Source organism: Oxyura jamaicensis, chromosome 2, assembly GCF_011077185.1.
Source record: "Oxyura jamaicensis isolate SHBP4307 breed ruddy duck chromosome 2, BPBGC_Ojam_1.0, whole genome shotgun sequence".
NCBI lineage: Eukaryota > Metazoa > Chordata > Aves > Anseriformes > Anatidae > Oxyura > Oxyura jamaicensis.
In genome coordinates, this window is record NC_048894.1 from 124,737,278 (window position 1) to 124,762,064 (window position 24,787).

Genomic DNA, 24,787 nt, shown 5'->3' on the forward strand with positions numbered 1-24,787 from the left:
TGAGAACATCGGGTCAGGCATCATGGACTGATGCAAAATGCCTACAGTCCAGGATAAATTTCAATATCAAGTAGCCAGTTAAGAGAATGCCAAATGGCTAGACACATGCCTTCATTCACTGTCTCCAGGCATTTTTTCTGTCAAGAATTTCTTGAAACAAAGTTGCTATCTGTGTCTAATCTTTGAGTTTTCTAAGACTGACAATGCTTGAACCAGCATAAACTTTCACATCAAGAACGTCCTGCAGGAAGGAGCTGCAGAGCTTACCTATATGCAAGACAAAGAAATACTTCCTTTTGCTTGCTCTGAACCTATTTTAATGAATTTGAGTACTGAAGGGATAGTGGATTATTGCTCACGTGTACTTTTATTATTTTTATAATTGTAGTCATTATTACTTCTCTTATGTACTAGAGCTTAAATGAAAAATCAGCAATTTGCTCTTCATTCCTGGGATAATTTATTCACATAGGGATTTAAAGCTCCTCCCAGAATTAACTTAATATTCTTCAGTTACTCTGATGAAAAGCATTTTCTACTGTAAAGTCAGTTAGAATTTTACAAGTGAAAAAAGCCACAAACCTTTAAAGATCCTTACTTTTGAATTAAAATAAATTTCCAATGAAATCTGAAGTAAAGCATATGTTAAAAAAGTTAAATGGCATATTAACTTTATTGTTTTGTTTAATAATTTTCTGATTATTTCACTAGCAAAATTACAGCCTTCCTAGGTTCCCAGTAAAATAGCATTAATTTATATGTCTGATTTAAGGAGACAGGAACTATCAACCTTTGTGCAATCAAGAGGTTTAGTGACCAATGTACAAGAAATTTTTCAGATCCACAAAGGGAAAAGAAAGAAGAAATACTGAGCATGACAAATCTCACTCTTTTGCAAGCATCCCTGGATGTCCTGGATCGAATGAGAAAAGCCTGCATATTTAACTAAGGACTATGGGAAACCATAAAAGGATTATTAAATATCTGTGCTTTCTAAGTCTGCAAAACTCTATTAAAAATATCTAGAGCTCATAATTTCTCTTTTCACATTGTTTGTTACCAAAATCCTGTGTTTCACTTACTGGCAGAAATTCATGGGAACCCCCTATGTCTGTCAAACAATTCTGGTGCCTCTGTGAAGTCTGAAGGCTGTTCTGTGCTTGTCCTGGCATATTTCAGAACTACACAGATTAAATATATATTTTTTTAATACACAAGATGTCTAGAGCTGTCAACATCCACAAAGAACAGCTGCAATTCAGCAGCTGCTGCCTACCCTAATAAGGGGTATAGAAGCCTAACATGATGGCTCTGCACTGCTCCCCACTATCCCTTACATATGGCACTCCAATCACAGCAGAGACTCAGTAGTCCAACTTGACCAGATGTAAAATATTCTACAGAAAACTGACTAATTGTAATATATTTGGCCATTTTTTTTTAATAGTTTGTTCATTTGTTCTGTTGATTTTTTTTTTTCTCTCTAATATGCCTTTCACTTGTACCACTCAACCAGAATTCCCTTCTCCCACACTGTACCCTCTTCACTTTCCTTGCTTTATCTCCCCATCCTTGCTTTATCTCCCAGACATACTGTGTATGAGTTCAGCAGAGGCTGTGTGATAAGCCTAAACAAGAAGAAAGTAAAAATTCATATTATCATGTCAGACACAGCACTGGATTCACTGTCTGGTCGCTGCATCTACCAGGATTCAGGGTTTGTGAGGCAGTGAAATGATCCTACCTAATTTTAATATAGGAACCCAGCTCTGGTAGTCAGCCACCTTAAGCTGCTCTCATACCGATGGAGAGACTTTGGTGCCTCTGGATGAAGATTGTGTTAAACTAATCTTTAAATATTTATCTAGAGGTGCTGATCTCTCTCCCCTGAGTAACTTAAATGCCTCAGCAAAATGCCTAAAGACAAATGGAGAAATCAGTTACTTTAAGACTTGTTACTTGCAAACCATTTGAAGGAATTTTGTTTTGGGAATTACTGCATCAGTAACATAAAAGGAAAGAGAAGGCATACCCAGCAATATCAGAGTAGATGTGCACATGACTAATCAATGGCTATGTCTAAGCAGAGCAGTGACAGGACACCCCATAAATGCACGTGGAAGTATAAACTCAATACGTCCACGGTAAAGCCCATCACCTTCTTCCAAATTTTTAGACAAAACCTCCTTAAAAAGAATGCAGTAGATCTGAGGCAGAAAAGAAAGCCTTTTGAAAAGGAAAGTGATAGAAAAGTACTGTCTAGGACTATGCAGCACAGAAAACTAATAGAAAGACTTTGACTAAACCACTAAATTTGAGCTTGGGAACAAGATACCTCCTCTCTCCATACATGTCTGCTTTTAGGAAATATCAAATAGTTTTTTGTTTGTTTGTTTGTTCGTTTTTTAAAGGTGAAGATCTTGCAAGGACCCCAACCCAGATGATGCAATGATTCAATATATGTATCTTGATAAAGGCTAAAACTTAAAAAAAAAAAAAAACGTTTGTTTTTTGGGGTAAAAAAAATGTATTTCTTCCAAGCTAAAAAAAAAAAAAAAAAAAAAAAAAAAGCAAGAAAACAAATCTAAAAACTGAAAAACAAAGTGAAAACCAGAATCATTATGCAGATTCCACTTTACATCTGTATATTTGAAAGCTGCAGACACCAATATGCATTCACATATTTAAAAAAGATTCCCTTCTCAAATACATTGATGCACACACATGGGATATTTTGTATATAAACACACACCCCAACTGTATTTTCTTCCCTACTTATTTTCAGAAAATGTGAGGAAAGGCCCAACACTGCATACATTTTCTTCACATAGACACCCATACAGAAAAACAACAGTGCACAAGCAAATTATATTAAAGCTGACATTGTACATGCAAGAGTGGTCTTATAAAGTAGCTCAAGGAAACTGAAAACAATATTCCCCACAAAACCTCCAAAATAAAACCTCTTGGTAGCATTGCCAAGTCATAGCTGCTTTTCCACAGCTGAGAAACACACCACATTACTGAGAAATACATCTGCAAACTTGGACCTTCTCTCCGACAGATTTCAAACTTCTGCCATCTACTAACTACTGACATGCTTGAACTGTTAAAAAATGTATTACTATTATTATTATTATTATTTTTTAATAATGGGAAAAGTATTTTTCACCCCTCACTTCCAAAAACAGCTGGAGCAGTTTGGCATACATGTTCAAAAAATACCTCAACTAGTAAAGGACTGCCAAATTCCAACAAGAAAGGTAAAAAGACTGGGAAAAACGACAAGACACTGAAAATCTTTACTTAAAATGGAAACACTTGTGCAATTTCAACTACCTATTACAAGCATTATTATGCCCTCTGAAAGTGAAAAATACAAAAGCTCTCTTTCAAGTGGACACTCAGGCTGTGGTCTGAAGGCCTCTCAATTTCAGTCTTACTTAGGGAAAATCAAAGAATTTTATCTTAATGAAGACAGAGCTTAAAAGCAGCAGGTTCTGGTTTAGTATAAAGACTTTCCTATACCCTGCAATTTTTTAACACAAACATTTTACAAATAGATATAAAAACTTGTGTTTTGTAAAAGCCTTAAACTTTTACTGATCCCCGTTTCTCTTTAGTCTCTGTTCTGTTAGAATTTGTGCAAGACGTGTCACAGGCTGAGGATTAAGAAATAATAAAAACAACAACAAAAAAGCCAACGACGACTATACAGAAAAAAAAAAAAAATCCAATTCAACCCCCTTTCAACTTACAAAAATGTGCCTCATAGGGACCATAAAATCCGTGTAATTACCTGCTGCAGGATCTGTAACCGCTTGACTGGTGATGCCAGATGGTGGCTCTTGAAGCTGGTATGTTGCATTTGTGGAGGGTGTCGTCGGGCTGGTGTTGCTGTTTGTCATGTAATGCGAGGGATACGGTGAGCTATTATAATACTGTGCATATTGGCCCTGGCCAAAACTGGGATAAGAGGGATATTCCTGCAAGACAAAAATACGCAACTGAATAGTCTATCAAAGTTTTGCTACTTTTTAGTATAAATTCCAAAATATAACTGCAAACACATGTCAGGCTTTCAGCACGTATGCTAGATGCTATAGGACCTAAAACTGCAAAGCAGTAAAACTAAATCTATACCACAAATAATTTAGTATGTCTTCTTATCCAAATAGCTTATTAGACAAACAACTGAAGATGTGTGAATAAGAACGTAAAACCCAGATAATTAGTTCTATTACTGTAAATTGACAATTTGAAGAAAAACATTTATAAACATTAAATTAACTTGAGAAAATAGCTTTCCAGAAAGCTATTTAAGACCTACATTTTTTCATTGTATGAGAATTCTAAGTTTGTCAAAGTTTCCTCCAGTCATATGTACAAATTTACCTGCTGTGAACTATTAAATCCAGTAGAATTTGTGAGTGAATTATTTCCCGCATATATTCCTGATGATGTTGTAAAACTGCTGCCTGAAATGAAATGAAAAATTATGTGAATTACTAAAACACAGTATCGGAAAATAACTTCCATCATGCGATTATATCATAAGGATATGGCATATTTGTAATATTTCCCATATGCTGACCGATCTGGTTGTCATCAGCTCTGTAACATGTTAATACAGGGAAAGTGATAATTCATTGTTCCTGTACCCAATGTTTCATTATTCAATAACACACAAGACAAAACAAACAAACAAAACAAAACAAGCCACCACCCTGCTTTGACAGAAACTTGAAATTTAGACAGGAAAGTGCAGACACCTAAGATCAGATAGCTTTATGAAAGTAATAGGTTTCTTCTCTTTCCTTTTTTGTCAAACAACAACTTTGAGCCTTGTCCTGAGAGATGCTCATGCCCATGGGCTCCATTTTTCCTGCTGCCTTTGAGCATTGTGTCTCCTTGTATCCCTGAACCTCAGTGCCTCAACAAAACAATAATAAAAAAAAGCCATAACACCCCTTTCAAAAATGCTCTAAGAGAGACTGAAGATTGAATTTAGCCCAGAGACTGAATTACTGCCTTCACCTCCTCCTTTCACATCCCCCTCACGAGCCACCAAAAATAGACAGATGGGTCTCTTTTTTAATATCTAACCTGAGAAGCCATTCCACTAAAAGGGCAGCAACCCCCTTTCAGCTGTTTTGCCCTTGCTGGTTATAACCCAGGATTGACACAGCCACCAGCTGAGACATATGGATGCACAGGGTGAAGCTCTGTAAGCCACCAGAAAGTCTGTAATGAGGCAACCTATTGAACTCGTACAGCAGGAGAGCACCAGTGAGCAAGGAACTCGCATCAAAGCACACGGGTTGTTTGCAGCCTCCCTCGCCACTGAAACCTGCCTAGCACAGAGGTACACTGAGATCTTGGAAGGAAAAGATGCAGATGAGCAAAAGAGGCAAGGAGGGATGAAAGCCAACACAGTGCCAAGTGTTACAGATACACCAATATACTGGTGTGCCCAACACAACTCAACAACCACATCTTACACAACTCATTGGGAAAAGTGACAGTTCTTGCAAATCCAAACAGCAAGGAATGCAGGCAGGGCTGCATGCTTAGCACAGCCCCTATAGGGTGTTTGTGAGCTATATACATTTTTTAAACAAACAAACAAAATATTTCCTAGGCATGACATGTCAGAAGGAAAAATATTTAAATACTTCAATTGCAAAAGTTACTAAAAAAGCACAGCACTTAAGCCTCAGAGTAAGAGATGTGAAATATGTCTGACAGCAATGGGAGTGAAAAAATGAAGTTTAAACTTAATGTGTGATAATGACTGTAAACATTTTTCTTGTATTTGCTATTAGCACTAAAGCTCTGTGGTTGTTGATAGATGCTACTAATCCTGTGAACTAAAATCAGATTACTTCAGCAGAAGAGTTGACATCCAAGTTTAGCAGATAGTACAGATAAACAGTACTAATGAGAAAAACATGTTGTTTTAAATTTAATTTAAAATTGGAAAACAGATGTTATTTTTTATTATAACAAACCCCAGAGCCAAAATACAGCTGAAAAATATTTTAAATTGCAAAACTTTGAAATGCTATTTTATTTCTAAAAGTGCTTTGGCTGGAAGAATGTAAGTTACCGTGTCTCTTTTATTTCTGCAGTTATTTCTGAGTGATGCAGTAATATATTCAAACACCAGTTTTATAGGTGCATGGTTTGAACCATTCTGTAAAGATATGAAATACCTCTCACAGTCATAAGGAAGAAAAAAAAAAAAAAAAAAAAAAAAAACACAAACCTTTTATTGAATGAATACGTTATCTTTCCACAGAACGTTTGGCAAATAATTTGCAAGAGCAAATGAGAAAAGTAATTACATGGCAGTCAGCATCTCTGCCCTCAGACAAAGACACACACATACTAACACACAGATCTCTCCCTTTCATCTTATGGTCAGCGCTGGCTCCTATGGAGGAGGGGTGGGGGTCTCCTAGACCGTAACAAACACGAAGCAGGTTTTGCAGAAACGGCTCTGTGGGCCACCCAGAACTACTGGCCTAAAGTTGCTTTAAAAATACTTCTATTTTGCTATTTGTTTTTTGAATAACCAGATGCAGTGTGGCATAGAGCTTCTGTCTCTGCATTAGCTGAACAAACAAGAATCAAATAAGAATCAGAACAAACAAATAAGAACAAATAAGAATCTCCACGAAATGCACAAGATTTACTGCAGCAAGTTGGCCAACTACGCAGCTTTAAAACGTGATAAAAGCTGTCAACTGCAGGTCAAAGGTCTATTTGGCAAAGAGCAAGAGTCCACATGAAAGCTGGGAAGCCCATCCAGCATCGGAAGGCCGCCGGGCCCTGCTGGGCCCAGCGCGGCAGCTCCTGGCGCAGGCCTCGCCCCCACGCTGCCGCCATGGGCAGGATGCAGTCCTCCCCTGTGTATTTTCCACAGAAGCCCATTTGCTTTCCTAGCTCAGTCTCCTTGCCATGGGCTACGTCTATCATCAGGGCACAATATATGTGGCAGAAATTTAGTGCAGCACTCTTGGGAAAGCCGAGGACGGCCAGATGGGCTATTTAAGCTCAAGGTTTCTTCTGTTTGCTTACAGTTTTAAAAATCTTTGGCAAACTCCCCCTTGTTGTCCTAGTAACTGCTTGGCCATCCAGCACAATATTTTTATACTGTATAATAATAACCAAATACCTTAACATTTACTTTTTAAGGATGAATTCCCAAGCCAATTGGTTAGTATATTCTGAAACATCACAGTCATTGTAACATTGTTGGTGCTCATCCCAGTTTTAACATCCTTCCAGTGGTAGGTTACCCCAGTGCACAGTAAAAGTTATGTTTTTATCACAGCAAAGGGGATACTCAAGAAGACAGTTGCAAATGGAGCCCTCTCCTTGGCCTTTCCCCCAACCCTTCCCTGCTTCATTTATCCTCACTGAGCAATCCTTGTAACCATGCCAATATAGGAACAACGGCCCATTCCCACAGTCATTAGTCATGTAAGTGGTCTTTCAACATCTATGAAGCAATTTATATGAAAAACAGCTTAAGGAACAAACTCATTAAAGCAAGGGCAGGAGCAGAGACAGGCAAGCAAAACTGCGGAGGTGCTCTTCCCATCCTCTCCCCTTCACCCCCCATTACAGGGATAATAAATTCCCAACAAACAAAAATCCAATTACCAGAATAACTTCAGCAAGGAGTTGCACACAGTGATTTTCCTCATCATTTTCAAAAGTTGGCAGCCTCTCCCCCTGCTATTGTTCAGTGACTAATCATGTTGTAATTTTAGCAGGGTCAGGAAAAGCACTGGGTTTAATTGACTGCACACGCACCACGATGCCGTGTTGTGGTGTTTCAGGGAGACATTCACCTCAGGGAGAAGAGCCAGAATACCTCCAAAGCTTTTCAGTGCAAGGTAACCCCAATCAGGGAGCATAAACAGAGCAACTGCTAGGTCGCTAGGAAATCCCATTTACTGCAGGCAAGGATGCCAGCAGGGCCCCAAGTGCACTGTCATATAATGCTTGTTTATGAAGGAGGTTGTGGGATCCATTATCTTCATTTAGCAGCTCAGCAGCCACACACAGGAGATGAAGAACGGCTATGGCAGACTATGACAAGGCTGACGCTGCTGCCTGCCCATACACTGCTTGAGGGAAAGGGAGAATAAACTTATTTCCCTCTCTGGAGGTTTCTGCACAAACAACCAAACAGCAGTAGCACTACCCCAGTCTTCTGTCAAGAGAATCAATCCTATCCTTAAATAATAGTCAAAATGGAATTGTTTCTCCTTCCAAAATTAAACCAGGAAAGGGAAACAAAAGCTCCTGTTTACTTTTAACATCTGGTCAATCAAAATGAAGAATTAAGTCAATTTAAAGTCATTTGAAATACAAACGTCAGACTAATGAAACCATTAAAAATATGAGACCATTCAAAGCATATATTCAAATATATAGTATAAATATAATCCTGTTAGCATTTAGCAGCAAGAAAAACCCGGTTAGCAATGAGATTTTTTTCTTCCTTAGTTTTTAATAACTCTACCAACATTTCATTTGAAACATTCTCCTTATTTCCATTCTTATGCTCTGCAAGGTTTCTGCAGGAGACTATTTTTTTTCCTGTCCATACACTGTGGTTACCGTTCATGAGCATGACAAAACTGATACATGCACCACAAGGACTCTCAGGCTCTCCCACTGCAACCTGTGTCTCTTCTGCCCAAATCAAACACCTGGCTATCTGTTGCCTCCTAAGTATGTGCAGTTCTCAGCCCAAGAACAGCCTGGCTGGAGAAGTATCTAGACTCAGACCATCTAAACTTCAGCCCTGGGAACAAGGGCTGGAAGAAAGGAACATTAAATCAATGCCTGTGTCCCTCCTCCCTTTAGAGCTTCAAAAACAGGTCATCTTTAATACATTTCTTTTGCAGAATAGTTTTAGATCCTGGTGTTTCAATGTGTATAGCTGAAATGCTTTCCAAGATCTTACTGTTCAACCTCTCGACAACTGCCGCCCTTTCATGGCCTTGACAATTTTGTTCTTAAACACATTTTGCATGCTGCATAAAGCAAAGCAACACCTATGACAGATCTCTTATGCAGTCAATTGACTAAATCCTAGCTTTGCTTTACTAATGCCAGAGTTCACTGCTTACTCTTAAGATTTTCCAACAAATACTCCCTCACATTATTCTATGCTGCGCCCCCTTTCCTTCCTCTAGCAAATGAGCTTCCCGTAGACATCTGCAAAACCACTTCATTATCCTCCCTAAAATCCCTTTTTATTGACATCCCTCTGCTCTGTATCTTACAAAATAAACCTTTAGTGTTGTTAGATAACCAATATGTGGTGACAACTATTTATTTTGCCTAAGCAGTGTCAGCTTTATTGTTACATTATGCCCTGCTAGCCTGTGTGTTTTACATTAGCCTCTGACTTATATGGAGACTACATTTTCATTTTTCTGTGTAAGGTTAGCACAACAGGATCCCAATACATAACTGTGGCAGGAAGGCACTACTGCAACAAAAATTATAGGGAACACAGACATGATTATTCAATATCTGTATTTCCATGAATTATCAGTTCCTTAAAAGCTTGAATGTCTATTCAGGAGTTCCTCATAGCTGCTGTCAAGTACCTTGAGATCTCTTACAGAGTGGTGTTTTGTTTTGTTTTAAAATGCTGTGCCTATCTGCAGGAAGCAAAACTAGTGACCTGGTTATGGATATATTTACTCAAATGAGTAGAATTTCACCCCTAACTGGTGTGTAGAGAAAAGTTAGCATGCTAATCTTAAACCATCTTCCTTTTTTCTTGCCAGAGCACACTACAAGTAAGAGATACTTCAGATGTCAGATGTTCACTTCTGCCCCACTGAGCTACTCAACACACAGTTCAAAAGAGGACTTGAAAACAAAAACAAAACAAAACAAAACAAAACTCTCTTGTGTCCAAGTGAAGGACTAGATCAGTATACCCTTAAAACCATGGTACAAAAGCAAAACCTCATTTTGTCTTTGAATGCACTTCTACGTCAAGTCATTTCAGAGAGTGCTAATATGACAGCAAGCAGTTTGAATGGTGCACAATAATAAAAAGAGTTGCTGAACTTAAAAAATGTGGTCCAACTCTGTGAGTGATCTACAAATTGCTTATTTCAGCAATGCTAAAATCTGCAGTGCAGCTAATTTCAACCATCACATTTAGGTGAGAAAAATCCTGACACAAGCCTCTAAAAATAGCTACTTGTATTTTAAAAAAAGATTTCTTAAATATCTCTCAGCATGGTGAAAATCCAGAACCAGGCACACCCAGGGTCTTCCCAGTACAGAAGGGGGAAAATGAATCAGAGGAAAAGGTTGGAGAGATATTAAGTAGACTAAACAAGCAAGTAGAGCTACAAAATATAATTGATAATAATAGCTCACACATACAAAGACTTACAGCTTTTAAATAGACTTCAAAGAAACAGACTTCAATCATTACTTAGCTACCTCCACAGCTGCAGTAGGTATTTTTATCTTCTTTTCCCTCCCCGAATACACTCAGGTGTCAAATTATATTTGGCACTTCCTAAATTCATAATCCTGACATGTTTTCCAGGACTCACTTCGTCACATTCACTATTTCTTCAACTATTGCTATTCGGAGATAACATTTTTACTGTAGTAACACTACAACACTTCACTATTTAAGAATTAATGAAGTCACTAAGTGAGGGATCTTCCAAACTGCTGAGAGCTGGCCCATTGCTGCTCTCAGCAAAGGCAATCATCATTTCAGCATTTCAGCTCCAACTGAAATAACATCAGAGTTAAGTGCTCAAGCAAACTTTCATTTTTATCCCAGGAATGTAAAGAAACAAGGGGAAAAAAAAGAAAAAAGAAAAAAGGGCAAAACAAAACACAGCATTAACTTCATCTAATTAATGGTAACATCTATAAATACAAACCTTGCATCTGGTAGCTATAGGGAGCCTGTCCAGGTTGAGGTGTGCTAAAGCTGGCACCGTAGCTTAGAAATCCTGTCTGTCCAGGTGACTGTGACTGTGCCAATCCACCTTCTGTCTTGATGCCTGCCCACAATGCACCTAAATCAGTTAGTGACAGCAAATCTATTTGTTCATATTCAAACAGGGATGGAAAAAAAATTAAGATTGCTTAATTAATAGCACTTTTAACACATACCTACTATGGCATGCATGAGAAAAAGAATACCGAGAGTATGCACAAATGAACAGGATAAGGGCAGTCTAAAAGAAAGCATAAAATTGAAGTTCACCAGGGAGAGGTTAAATTCAAAACTGTGTTTCCAATAACTGCAAAAGAAATTTATACATGAACAGGAAGTTGCATTATTCCTTTTTTCCTTTCCTGCCAGAGGCTAACTTTTCCATATATTCATGACATTTCACAGAGGTAGATTAGCAACTTTATATGATTTTAATGAAGCATAGCATAGCCAAGTTCTCCTGCCACCCACCCTTTAATGACATAACCAAGATTTGCATTGTATAATATTCCTACAAGAGAACTACATGGCTCCAGGTGCGATGGCATTCTAAGGAATTAAGCACCTCTTTAAAAGTGGATATAGAGCCAGCAACATAAAGTACAAACGTGGATTTTCAAAGCTAATTAAACACTACAGGATGCATTTAGTCTTTTAACAAATAAACACCTAATAGACAGGAAATATTGCTGAAGCAATCTCCCAAACTGGGAAAAACACAGCAGAGAGTCATTAATCTGTACTGACAGGGAAATCTATTACACATCACCTTCTCATTTCCAAATTTAGTAATAAAAGAATGAAAAGTCCAATTAAACGAATGACTTGCCTCCCAACTTTAGTGATTCTTGCACCAATTTGTAAGGCAATAAGTAAGGAAATATCAGCAAATTAAATACTCGGGAAATGCACACAATTCAGCTTCTGTCTCTTAGTTTTAATTATAAGGTTGTCCCAACATGAACTACCATTTAAAAATAATTATAGCCAAAGCAATGGAAAAGTAATACAATACTCTTACATTTCACTGTGGCATTCAGTGATACCTCATTGTTCAAAAGCCACAGTTATTTGAACTGAATTAACTAAGTGTGAATTAGTAACATTCCTTTGAAAACGTCTGTTAATCTAAGCCAATTGCCTGGTTGGAACTAACTTTTTTTTTCCTTTTTTTTTTTTTTTTTTTTTTCTTTTAAATAATATTCAATGATGTTTAAAGGTGGGAGAGGGCTGAGAAGCTACTGTGTTTGCAAAACTTCAGTATCTCCCTACATACAAATGGTGGCATATTTTCTCATGTCATTTAAATAATTATTTTTTAGCTGGTGTCATTAATTATCCCTAATTCCATCTGTCACACTCACTAGCTGCCAGTCTAACCCTGTTTGCTTGTTTTCCCCTGATGCTTGCTCCTTCTGTTTCACATTACAAATAAACAATCACAATGATGAATCTGACACCTCGTTTCAAGGGGAAATTCCTGCTATGGATGCTTTAGTATCAACGATCTGTGTGCTTAAGGACTTCTAGAATGCTGATTAAATATTTTGCAGAGTAAGTTTAACTAAATCAAGCATTATATTTCTATACTTCCTGCTCTAGCAGCCCGATTCAACTCCCAGTCTCAGATGAAGCAAGATCAAAGGCAGTGGCTGGAGGATGCCACTTGAGCGAAGACAAGTTGGCACTGACATGTCCTTTTGCAAACCTCCACAATGTGAAGAGCCTTTTATCTCCTGAGACCTGCTCTTCCCACCTGCTCTCATCCATAAGGCTTTCATGCACCAAACCTGATGCTCCCTTCTCCTCCCAAGTCTGATATATGCAAGGGAGTGTGAAGGGACAGTGAGGAAACAGAAGGGAACTTAGGGTAAGTGAATCGTTTGCTAGATGCTGGTACCAGGGCAGGCAGAAGAAGGAAGCTTCAGGAAATTCTCCAGCCTCCTCAGTGGCTTTGCAGATGAACCAGAGCCAGGAGCAGCAGGAGGCAGCTGACACTGGCATTCCCCTCCACCCCCCTTCCTGTCGTCAGGGCTGCACCATGGTGGAGGTGTGGGAGTGCAAAAATGCCCAGATAGAGGTGCATTCAAGGCAGCACCTTCACAAATTCTGCACTAAAGAGAAAAAATGAGGGGGCTGATATGTGGATTTGTGAATGCTTTTTTTCCTCTGGTAACAAAAACAAAGAATTCCCCCCACTGCAACCCCCAGATTTTTGCATATGTCATAAGTCTCCTCTCTTTATACCTGTTGCAAGCTCTCTGCCTGAAAGAGAAAAAGGCAAAGTATATGACATGAGATCTATGCTGCAGAGCCAAGAGAATTTGGGTTCAAAACAAGGTTTCAGTTGCAAATCAGCCTGTTACAAATCAGCATCCCAGGGGTCCCCAAGTAATTTATTTTGGGAACAAGTATTATATGATGAGCCTTAAATATGCAAAGCTACGGTCTTAACTCACAAAAAACTTGTGCAAGTTATTTACTTTCAAATATTACTGCTAAATGATAAAGTACATCAGCAATAAGCAGTTTCACCCCAATCAGGGGCACTGGCTGAAAAGAACACAACACATTAAACCCTGGTTGGCTGAAAATCTGGTACTGTCAGTGGGAAAAAGCAGCTTTGCAACGTAAAACATTAAGAAAAAAAATAAAATAAAAATCTGATGTCCAAGGTGCAGGGGATGGAGTGGGAAAACAAATCAAAAGAGCAAGCAGACACGTTAACCCCTAGCAAGCAGCTGCCAAGAAAAGCAACTCTCAATTATAGCTCCGACAACAGCAAGACAGCTCAACTCAAGTCTTGCTGAAGTTGGTGAGAGTTTTATAGTTGACTTTAGTGGGGTCAGGATTTCATCCAGAGGAATGATGCAAAAACAAAAAAGCCAGTGTTTGGGCTGCCCACACCACCACAGACAGACAAGTAATACGAAGAGTCGCAGGAGAAATGGAAAAATGTGTCAACGAAAGCTCAGTGGGAAAAGGGGTCATCTGTTATCACACCACCTGATCCAGCTAGAAATAGCAGACAAGCTCGCATCAGGAACATAAGCTTTTATTTTATTTATTTATTTATTTCTCTTTGTGAGGGAAAGATTCCTTATCTCCTTAGACTTGAAAACATTTATATATATATACATATATATATATTTGTTTGTGTAAGTTTAAAATATGTGTAACTGAAACACAAACATCCAGCTCATGTTTATAAACATTTTTGGCAGTAAGTAATCAAGATTGTAGCCACAGGAAGAATATTTCCTTGGATCATAATCATTAATGACATATTAATGAAACCTTTTTTTTTTTTTTTTTTTTTTTTTTTAAGGGAAATAATAATATATTTACTCCTATTGTCTACAGCAATCTTCTGGAGGATTTTCTTGAGACCCAGTGGATTTCAACTTGCAGATTTCATGATGAAAGATTCACCAGCATTGTATTTGTTTTAATAATTTTAAGGGACACTACTTATGCTATGAGTTCTCTTTTCTTGGTATGAAAACCTGTATTACTTGAATATATTGTTACAGAACATTCTAAAAACATGCCAAAAGCATGTAGAACATACATTTTCAATATATTCCCCTAGACGAATATAAAACCTATTTTCTAATAATGTATCTTTGCTGCTGAACTGCTGTGTGCACAGCCAGCAGACAGTCTGGCAGCAAAATGGTCTCACCCACAATGGATTGTTTTTAAATTATTATTTTTTTTTTTTTTTTCAGGGAAATATTTGCTACTTAGTACTATATTCTTCATCAGGTGGACAGAGCTGTAGTGGCAATTCACCTCAATTTTCACCTATGTGGAGTTCTAAAACACCAAAAGAGAGATTTCCAGTGGGGGTCTTTTTGAATTAATCCTTTACCTGATGGAAATCACTGCAGCTTCACTGACACACCCAGGTTCCAGTAACATGTATCAGCCTTTATTTGCCAACTTCCCCTATTACGTTGCTGGAAAGCACAACTCCTCGGAGAGTTACCAGGAGCTGTGCCTGTTTAATGGAAGTCCCTAGATCTCTTTCCCTGTTTCAGTGCTGTTTTTTTTTTTTTTTTTTTTTTTTTTAATCACCACTAAAAGCCTAATGAATCTTTCTCCTTGATCCCAGAACAAAGACATCCTCTTTAACAGCTTCTTACCTCTTTAATACATAAATTAAACTGCACTCCCTCCAATAGGGAAATTACCACTCTTTCACGAGAAATGCTCAAGAGCATGTCTGTCCATCTAAGCACTGACACGAGGTCATGTAATCTTGTTCAAAAAAAAAAAAAAAAATCGTTTGCTATGAGAATTAAAACATAGGGATGTGGTTTCTTACCATACGAAGGGATTCCATAGGGCTGTCCTGGCTGCGGGTAGGTGGCATAAGCTGTAGCTTGTTGCATCCCTGTTGTAAACTGCGTCTGCCCATATGCAGCCATCGTTTGTGAAGAGGGGGTAGGAAGAATATGTGGGTATGGTCTGCTATTGATTACAAATGACAGAAAATAGGACAGACACTGCTTTAGACAGAAAAGTGTGCATTTATTTTTAGCCTTAAGCCTATCACTTCATTAACAAATAATCATAGATGTGCTAGACAACTGAAATTGTAAGATATAGACAAAACAACCATAATAAATCAATAATAAAAGAATAAAATATAAACTTTTTGAATATTTTTCAAATACATTCTTAACGTTAAAAAAATATATGTATATTTTTTTCCTAGAAGCTGCTGTGGTTTAAATTATGACTTAACAGATGGATCCAATTATTATTTTAAATGAGGTTAAAATCTGCCTATTTCAGTTATTATTATTACTACTACTATTATTATTTTTAAAAGATATCATACTTGGAAGGGTAAATCTGTGGTGGGGAGAACTGGTGTGTTTGTCTTGGGCTGAAACCACTGCTTCCAATTGCTGCACCAAGGAGAAAAGAAAGCACACAGAAGTGTAAATATACACACCTAAGATAAATATTATTTTTCCTAATAGAATTTCAGAGTATTAACAAGATTTTAATTAAATTCAAATATCATTGGTATTTTAGGTAGAAAATAATATTTTATTAGCAACTATACATGAATATTTAACATTAAAATCTTGATTACAGCTTTCAAGTACTAAATTGCTCTTTTGTACAACTCCTGAGAAATAGTTTATTCTTTGCTTGCACACAGACAACATTTTTAATGCAAACAATCTACTTCCTATTGGAAACATTTTCATTCATATTTTTAAAGGATTATTGCTATCTCAAGTGCAACATTTTATTAACTTTTAGAATTTTTAAAACCTACGTTTTATGAAGGAGCTTTATACACACCTGTATTGAAAACACATGGTCAGCTTCAGAACACATGCCTTTTAAAAATAATTCCATAATGCATAAGGATGTGTTACCATATTACACCTCCTTCTCTTTTTCCCCATGTTACCTGCTTTCTAAAATGCTCTCACACCTTTAAAACACTCAGTATTCCATAAAGATGTCATGATCAATGTGCAAATTTTCTTAGGGAAAACACTTAAACCTAACTGAGCTTCTCCTCCCGCAGCTTAAGGGTTCCCCAGACCAGTCACTGCTAATACAGACATTTTTGCAAACATGAATTTCTTTCAGTATTTTTGGGTGCTGCTGAGGTCGTCTTGGATGCACCCGTGCGCTCTGCTCTCGGCGTTCTTTGCAGGAGCGCCGTACAGATAGTGCTTCCCTCTCTGGTTACCATTTGGGTGCCATTTCTTCTCTACGTCCCAAGGTCGATTTTGAAGCCTTTGCCAGGAAGAGGTCAGCTGCAGGTTATGAGACTACTGTAAAATCAGACAGCCAGAGAAACAACAGGCCCTATTGCTAAGTACTTGGAAATAAACAAGGCATGGATAATTACCCTTTGCCAGCTACCCCTTTCCTGGCCAACTACAGGGAAAATCCATCATCTTTACACTCTCAGAGCACTCATGAAGTGTGAGCAAAGCAGCTAATCTCTTTCTGTCCCTTCCACACCTGATATTTAACTTTTCTGTGGCCAGGGAGACTGCAGATACTTCAAATATTACAGTCCCACCTTTAGTCAGATCACCACAGATGAATGTAACTACGATTAAACACACTACCTTTCCTACTTTCAGAGATTTAACTTATTCTAGAAAACTTTTTTTGCCTTTAAAGTTTGATACTTTCATACTCTGCAGTACGCACAGAAAATGGAGGCTGTCATGAGATCAGAAAAGGGTAGGCTACTTAGAGCCTAACTGGTGGTGAGATTTCAGATTTTGCTACTCTGGCAGTGAAACTCCATGATATATTATACTTTTTCATTTGATTTGTACCATAAAAATGATGTGCTAGAAATACCACAGTTAATCCACAGCTATGTAAAACTGTACAAACGTCTTAGGATTTTCTCACAGTATTTGTCTCCTGTGTGTTAACAGCTAAGATGTGTTTGGCTTCCAGAAAGACAAAAAGACTGACAAAAGAATACGTCACTAATAATAAATTAAAAAAAAATGAGGAACACCTACTCCTCAATTACAGCACAAGGCACAGACGCAGGTAATATTTACACAGAGAAAACTAAAAAGAGTAAAACATTTGGGCCAGCATGCTCCCCAGCTCCCTAGTGAAGACACCAGGGGTCATCAACAAGCCTGATGCTCTAATGCTTGTTACTCAGGGAATGCTCCTATTGCCTTACACTGTCTGAGTAAGATGAACAGAAATAGGCATAAGCTGCAAAATGCACAAAACTTTTCAGCAGCTGTGCACAGGTTTAGACCGCATGGGAAAATAAAATAGTAAATGGAAAATTTCTGAGCTTAAAACCTTTGTTTAGTCCTTACCTGATCCTGAGAAATTGTCTAAAGACCCGTCTGTGGTAGTAGTAGTAGCAATCTCACTGCTGCTCATTGGTTCTGTTTTAACTATAGAAATATAAATAAAATATATTCTATATGCACCTAATATTCTTGCACACACATGCACACACACTCACTATAGTCACAAATTCAATAAAATAAAAATCTGCCAAAAATATTTTAAATCATGGTTATCAATATTTTGCATTTTGTGAATTTGTGTATACAAACAATGCAAAGTACTGGTAGCTATGATTTGCACATACATATAAAATGATCACAAGGGTTATTTCTGTCCCCAAGGAATAAGAGCCACTAAGTCCCCATGCAACTCTCTGCACCTGTCCTGATTCCTCTTAATCCTGCACACCCAACAATAAGAGTCCACATTTAGATGAGGTCACGTAGTCATTTTACAGGCTTGAAAGATTGCAATTTGAATAAGAGAAAAAATGAGATAATTTTTAAATGGGATTCTCTGAGAAATGCTCTTTTATTTATTTATTTTTTTTTCCCATCCAAATATTTTTTTCAGAGGAAAAATGAAAATTTCTAATAAAGTAAAACACTTTCCTCAGGGTGGATTTTTCCTCTCACAATGAAAATTAACATAATAGTCAGCAACCCTGAATACGCAATGGGCACACAGTCCTCAACCAGGTATTTCAAAGAATGCTTTTACATTTTATTTCCTTTGCACCCGTGAACCTCATCTGTCAGAGAATAAGAAAAAATAAGAAAAGAGATCCTCTCCTGGCTCATGCTACTTCATAATTAATTATAGATTAATGTCTTTCAACAAAGCCTCAGGTAAATAAGCAATTTTCACTCTGTGCTGCTTCAGTGCCATATTAGTAACAACAGTTTCTGATCCATGGATCAAAGACAGGGCTGACCTGGCACGGACGTAGACAGGCAGCATCCCCACTCCCAGGAACCTATCAGACCAGCACCACAATCTCTCAAATCCATTTTTACATATCTAGCCTTTGGAGTTACAGCACACCAAAAGCAACTGAGGATGGTGTTTCACAAAACAACAGAGCTGATCTTAGTGTCACCATCTCACTGCTTTTGCTCCCGTTGACGCACAGTCACTGCTTCCCACGCACCAGAGCTGGTGTGTATCTGACCTTTCAGGGAGACAGTTCAATAACACTGCATAAAATGAATCCAAGAAAAGTGAGGTAAACTGTATGCTGTTTGGCACATAAAGCCCTGTCTGTGTGCACATCTCTCTCTCTCTCAGAATCGCAGTCATCATTAGCAGATGCCCTTTTGGTGCCAGGTTTGCAAAGGCTGAGAGAAGTGGAACTCTCCCCTCTGACAAAGGACCTTTCCTTTCCTTGCCAATACAAATTCTTATTTCCGCATGCCTGTTTCACCCACCTGATCTCAGCCAAGGGTTTTACATGCAATGATCAATATGAGCTCCACACAAAACCCTGCTGTATCTACATTAGTAAGCAACGAAGTTTTGTTGTTGTTGTTGTTGTTTTTGGGGGGGGAATTGCTTTGTGCTAAGTCTAAGCTTTTTGCTAGGTCTAGATATATACAGCAGGTTCTGTGTGTTTTGTTATTTAGATATCAAGAATTGCATCTACATTATCTCCTGCTTTTTCCTATAAGTTTATCACAACTATATTATACAGTCTGATTAATACTTTCCTCATAGATTACTCCAGCTTTCCCAAAACCTTGCAAGTGTTCCTAGTCTAATTTCTATAATGCAATTATGCATTTGGAAATAACAATAAAAGATGCTTTTCTCTATTGCTGATAGAAGCAGAAATAGAGAAAGAAGAAGGGGTAGGAAAAGAAAGGATGATGAGACAGATCAAACTAACTTGGGTTACAGGATGAAAGACTTCAGTATCTGCTTTCTCCAAACTCTCTCCCTCTTCTCTACTGGAGAAACAATTCTTCTATTCCTTATAAAATAAGGAATCTTTCCTTATAAAATCTATTCCTTATAAAATATTTATTTAGAGTAAGTTTGGCTCACTTCAAACTACCACCCCAAAAACTATGCTGAGCCACATATTTAGCACCATTTGTTCTAGATGATTTTTTTTAGGATAATTTCTAAGTGGATGTAAATGCCTCTCTTGCCATTGGCTCATAAACCAACTTCTTGTGCACTGTTGGCCACTTTTCTGGATCTCAGAAATACCAGTGAGATTATTGCCTCATTTACCTGAAACACATAGCAAGTTTTCCAGGAGTTTCCAACAACATGCTCAATCATGGCAGAGACCATTGAGAAAGAAACAGAAGCGTTCCCTTTTCTGCTGCTCCATTATCAAAACAGAACTTTTCAGTGGTGCAGATTAATGAGGCTTGCATTATAGAGTCAGATTTTCATTTAGAAATATGTCACTAAGTTTTAATGCAAGTAGAATCACTCATCTAACAGATTATCAACAAGACGTTCAAGGATAAATACAATGTATTCCTAATCTGCTAAAAAAAAAAAAAAAAAAAAAAAAATCACTGGTATAGACTTGGTTTTATACCAAGGAGCTTAAGAATCTATGTCAATGGAGAGACATCCTTCCTCCTTATTTTCCTTTTCTAGTCATTTATGAGATTCTAAAACCAAGATTTAAGAAGAAACCATTTAAGAAAACAACACATCAAAATAATAGGAAAAAAAAAAAAGACTAGAAGATAATGGATAACATACATGCTAGCCTTGAGAAAAAAAAAAAACATAAAAATATGAGATATGCTGTCTGAGACAGCATAACTGCTGATCCAACATTCTATTGATTGTCAAGACATTTTATCCTGTCATTCAAAGGTTGCAAGTGCAATGTGTCCTGTTTTGTCAGCACTGTTACAAAAGGTGGTTGGTGATGACTTACACAGCAGTTTCTGAACTGCACTGAGAAAGAGAACTTCAGACCATCACCCTCAAGTTAACACAGCTCATTTTTGAAGTAACAACTTTCTGAGCCAGCAGGTTGTCATGCAGTCACTGGCATATACAGCAGTAAAGACTGCTGCCAGGAATGAGATGCTGGCTATTTTAAATATGGATTTAGAGACCTAAAATTCGGCCATTTCTAACACAAAAAAATCATATGAATATATCATAAAGATTGCACCTTCATGCATGCAAAAAGTAAGATTTTAAAATATTTCTTAAAAATATATCGATTATCTAAAATACATTCAATCATAGCTTTACACATAAATCATGCTTTACTAAATTAGTCTTAGTTTGTTAACTGCTATGCTATGTACATTATACCAGAATAAAAATACTGTAAACATGGCTGAATTATTAAATCAGTGTTAATGTTGTAGTCTTAGGACTGCATTAATACTATAATGATATATTCTTTGTATTATATTAATAAGTGGGCAAAATGAAATAATTCCTGGCTGACAGCTCTCAGTGCTCCTGAGGTACAAGTTTCATCAAAGCGAGTCTGTCAGTTTACTTACAGACATATATATAAATGCAATATCTAGCTCTATTTGGTTCTCTGTCAAAGTGACATTTTCAAATAATGTTAGTAGCTAAACACTATGTTGATATGTGTTTTCACTACAGCTACTGCCCTGCTATATCTTAAGTAGTTCATTTAGCCATTAATATCCATATATTATTTTGTTTGGTACCCAAATATTTTGTCTTTCTGTACCCAATACAAGCGTAAAGCTGAAAGATAATTATTAGTCACTAACAACAGTACAAAAATTCTACCTTGAATATCTAAGCTGATAATATTTTCCATTACTTTATTCAAAGTCTAAACTGTTTGTACTTAAAAACATTGAAATTATAAAGAGGTTACTAAAGACTACAGATTACTTACAAAGAGTCTACTAAATCATACGAATTCCTACCCAGGACATTATTCTCTGTTTGTCACAGTATCAAATCATCAGCTCCTGACCATGAAGACTAATAAACCTACTTTGCTGCTGCTTCTCAAACTAGAAGACTCTTCCTGAAACTCATTTGTCTGGAAATTACCAGAAGATAATTACTACAAGGTAATTTCCAGCCTAAATTTATGTTTAGTTTTCAAGGAAAGTCCCTGCTCAAAGAAGCACATTCTATTTCAAGCCCAGACTGTTTCCTGCTCTACCCTCTTCTGATGTCAGAAGTCTTAAAAACTTGTGTGGTATTCTGACTATGGCTAACACCCAGGTTTCATTGCATGAATGGCTCCCCAAGAGCCTTGTCTCCCTCTCTTTTGGTTGTGATTTTCAACCAATATAAATTGAGTTTCATTGTACCTGCTCATCTATGGTGGATTTGTAAAGAAATGGCAGAACAATCGTAGTACTAGAAAGAAAACTCAAAATCAAAACCATCTGGGTGGAAACAGGTCTTCGTCATAGAAGGACAGAATATGCTGAGTCAGAAGGTACCCACAAGGATCATCAGGTCCAACTCCTGGCTCCACACAGGACCATCCAAAAAACAGACATATGTCTGAGAGCGTTGTCCAAAGGTTTCCTGAACTCCAGCAGTCTCAGTGCCATGACCACTGCCCTGGGGAGCTTGTTCCAGTGCCTGATCACCCTCTTGGTGAAGAACCTTTTCCTGACACCCAGCCTGACCCTTCCCTGTCTCAGCTCCATGCTGTTACCTTGGGTCCTGTCGCTGTCCCCAGAGACCAGAGCTCAGGGCCTGCTTCTCCACCCCCCTTGTGAGGAAGCTCCCCTCAGCCTCCTCTGCTCTGGGCTGAACAAACCCAGGGACCTCAGCAGCTCCTCATATGTCTTTCTCTCTAGACAATTCACCATCTTCGTAGTCCTCCTTTGGATGTTTTCTAACAGTTTTATGTCCTTGTTATACCGTGGCACTCATAACAGCACACTGCTTGAGGTGAGGCTGCACCAGTGCAGAGCAGAGCAGGACAACCCCTTCCCTCAACCAGCTAGCAATGACATGCTTGATGCATGCCGGGGAATGGTCGGCCCTTTTGGCTGTCTGGGCACACTGCTGGGTCATACTCAACTTGCCATTAACCAAAACCCATAGATCCCTTTCCGTGAGGCTGCTCTCCCACTTCTTATTACCAAGTTCATATGTGTATGCAGGATTACCTCATTCCAGGTGCAGAATCCATCACTTGCTCTTGTTAACTTTCATACAGTGACAGTATTTGTAGCTGCTAATCAAGATTTAATGTCAATATTCACCTGAGGAGCACACCCATGGGTTAACATGGTTCCATTCATTACAGTTAGGAGATGAGACTATCTAGATCTAATATTCTTACCCCTTAACGCTCACATGTCAATTTATACCAAATGATGGTATCACCTGTCCTTTCCAAACAGAGGTGGCATATACCCAGAAAAAAAAACCCTTTTAGAGTTATGGACTGTTTTATTTTCTTTATTTTTTTATTTTTATTCTTCTCCTTCCTAAATTCTCCATTGGGAATCTGGCCATTGAAACTCCCCTACACATTTGTAATAATGTGTGCTGTATGCATAAAATATGGACTCTTTAACCAGAGACAGATGTAATGACCACACAACATTACAGTTACAGTTATTATTGGCAAAGAAGGCTGTCTTCAGCTACCTTCTGGAAATATGGAGGGCCTCCAGAGAAGACAGAACATCAAGAGAAGTCAAGGCTGCTCTGTCATTTAGGTGTACAAGACATGACTGAGATACAAAAGCAGAAACCAAATGACAAAGTACATGGGGCCTTTCCTAAGTAGGAAATAATATCCATTACATTTGGCCAGGGTCTGAACTCCAGGACTGCCAGACTTAAAGACAAATTCATCCAGACAAAGAAGGATAGCACCAGACTGTGTTCCCCTCTACTCAGCAGTAGCAGGAAACTCCCTAGCTTGTCTAATCAAACCAGGTGGCACAGGAACCTCTCTCCAAGTTTCTGCACTCACTGGGCAGGGGCCAGATGATGGCTGATGCTGAAGTGTGACCAAGTTTCATGCTTATTTTTCCCCTATGATAAGCAAAACCCCTCAGAAGACTACAAGATACAAATGTAAGTGCTAAATCATCTTAAGTGTCACAAGTCCCTGAAGTTGATAAGGCTTTTCAGATATCACCCTATTAAGGTGTGATCTTAGTCTAGACTTAAATGCCTTTGTCCTGTTCCCTGGAATGCACACCCAGAGAATGGGCTGGATTTCCTTTTCTTCTGCATTACTGCTCATATGTATGATATTTCTATCTTACACTGTGCAATTGTGGATGTGTTACAGTTTTTAATGAAGCAGTGAACATCTTGATGGGTTCTTAACATCCTGCAGCTCTTGATATCCTGTGGCCTGTGCGAAGTCACTGTGCCAGCAGGGCTTGGGACCCACAGGCACACTCAAAGGGTGTTCTCACACCACCGTGCTCCATCCAGTCAGGAATGGCAGGTGTTGCAGATGTCTTTATGAGAATCTTGCATAAATAATAAATTGTGTTAAAGATTTTTTTTTTTTTGGGGGGGGTGGGGTGAGGGGCAGGACTGAGGGGAGTGGGGGAAGAATATTTTCCCTTTCAAATGGATGTGGGAACCAGTCTTGTGACTGACTTTTCATTTAAAAGAAGTCCTTTCTTTCAGGGAAATGTTATGGGGGAAAATGGTGAAACCTCCAAAACCAGATGTACATACATGATGAAAAAAACAATAAATGCATGAATATTTATTTATGCTAGTCCCCTCCTCACTCAAGACCTCGCAATGGGAATTGCTGGCGTGAGCCAACAAGTGAGTAGAAAAGTTGTTTCCCTGGCCAAAAATCTAGGAAAGAGGAATAATAGAGCATTATTTTACAAGTGCTCAGAAGAGACGGGAGGACTCTTGGCGAAGCAGGAGAACAAAAGCACAGATAAGACAAAGAGTCTGGAAAGAAGCCAAAGTAATACAGCACGGAAAAAAAAAAAAAAAAAAAAAAAAAGTAAAGAGCAGGGTAGAAAA

At 38.1% G+C, this 24,787-nt stretch overlaps 1 protein-coding gene across 24 annotated transcripts in view; it reads right to left on the bottom strand.

Annotated features, from left to right (window-relative positions):
* Window positions 1-24,787, bottom strand: part of EYA1 (EYA transcriptional coactivator and phosphatase 1) — a 167,897-nt gene that overhangs the window by 53,003 nt on the left and 90,107 nt on the right. For 12 of the 24 annotated variants that reach the window (XM_035318224.1, XM_035318234.1, XM_035318226.1 and 9 more), the window contains 6 exons: window positions 17,854-17,934; window positions 15,861-15,930; window positions 15,342-15,487; window positions 10,953-11,090; window positions 4,396-4,478; window positions 3,800-3,986 (listed from right to left, as the gene is read on the bottom strand). In XM_035318224.1, the coding sequence (XP_035174115.1) occupies window positions 3,800-3,986; window positions 4,396-4,478; window positions 10,953-11,090; window positions 15,342-15,487; window positions 15,861-15,930; window positions 17,854-17,934 (705 nt within the window). The remainder of the gene's footprint in view (window positions 1-3,799; window positions 3,987-4,395; window positions 4,479-10,952; window positions 11,091-15,341; window positions 15,488-15,860; window positions 15,931-17,853; window positions 17,935-24,787) is intronic. The other 12 variants (XM_035318237.1, XM_035318231.1, XM_035318235.1 and 9 more) reach the window with 6 other exon arrangements.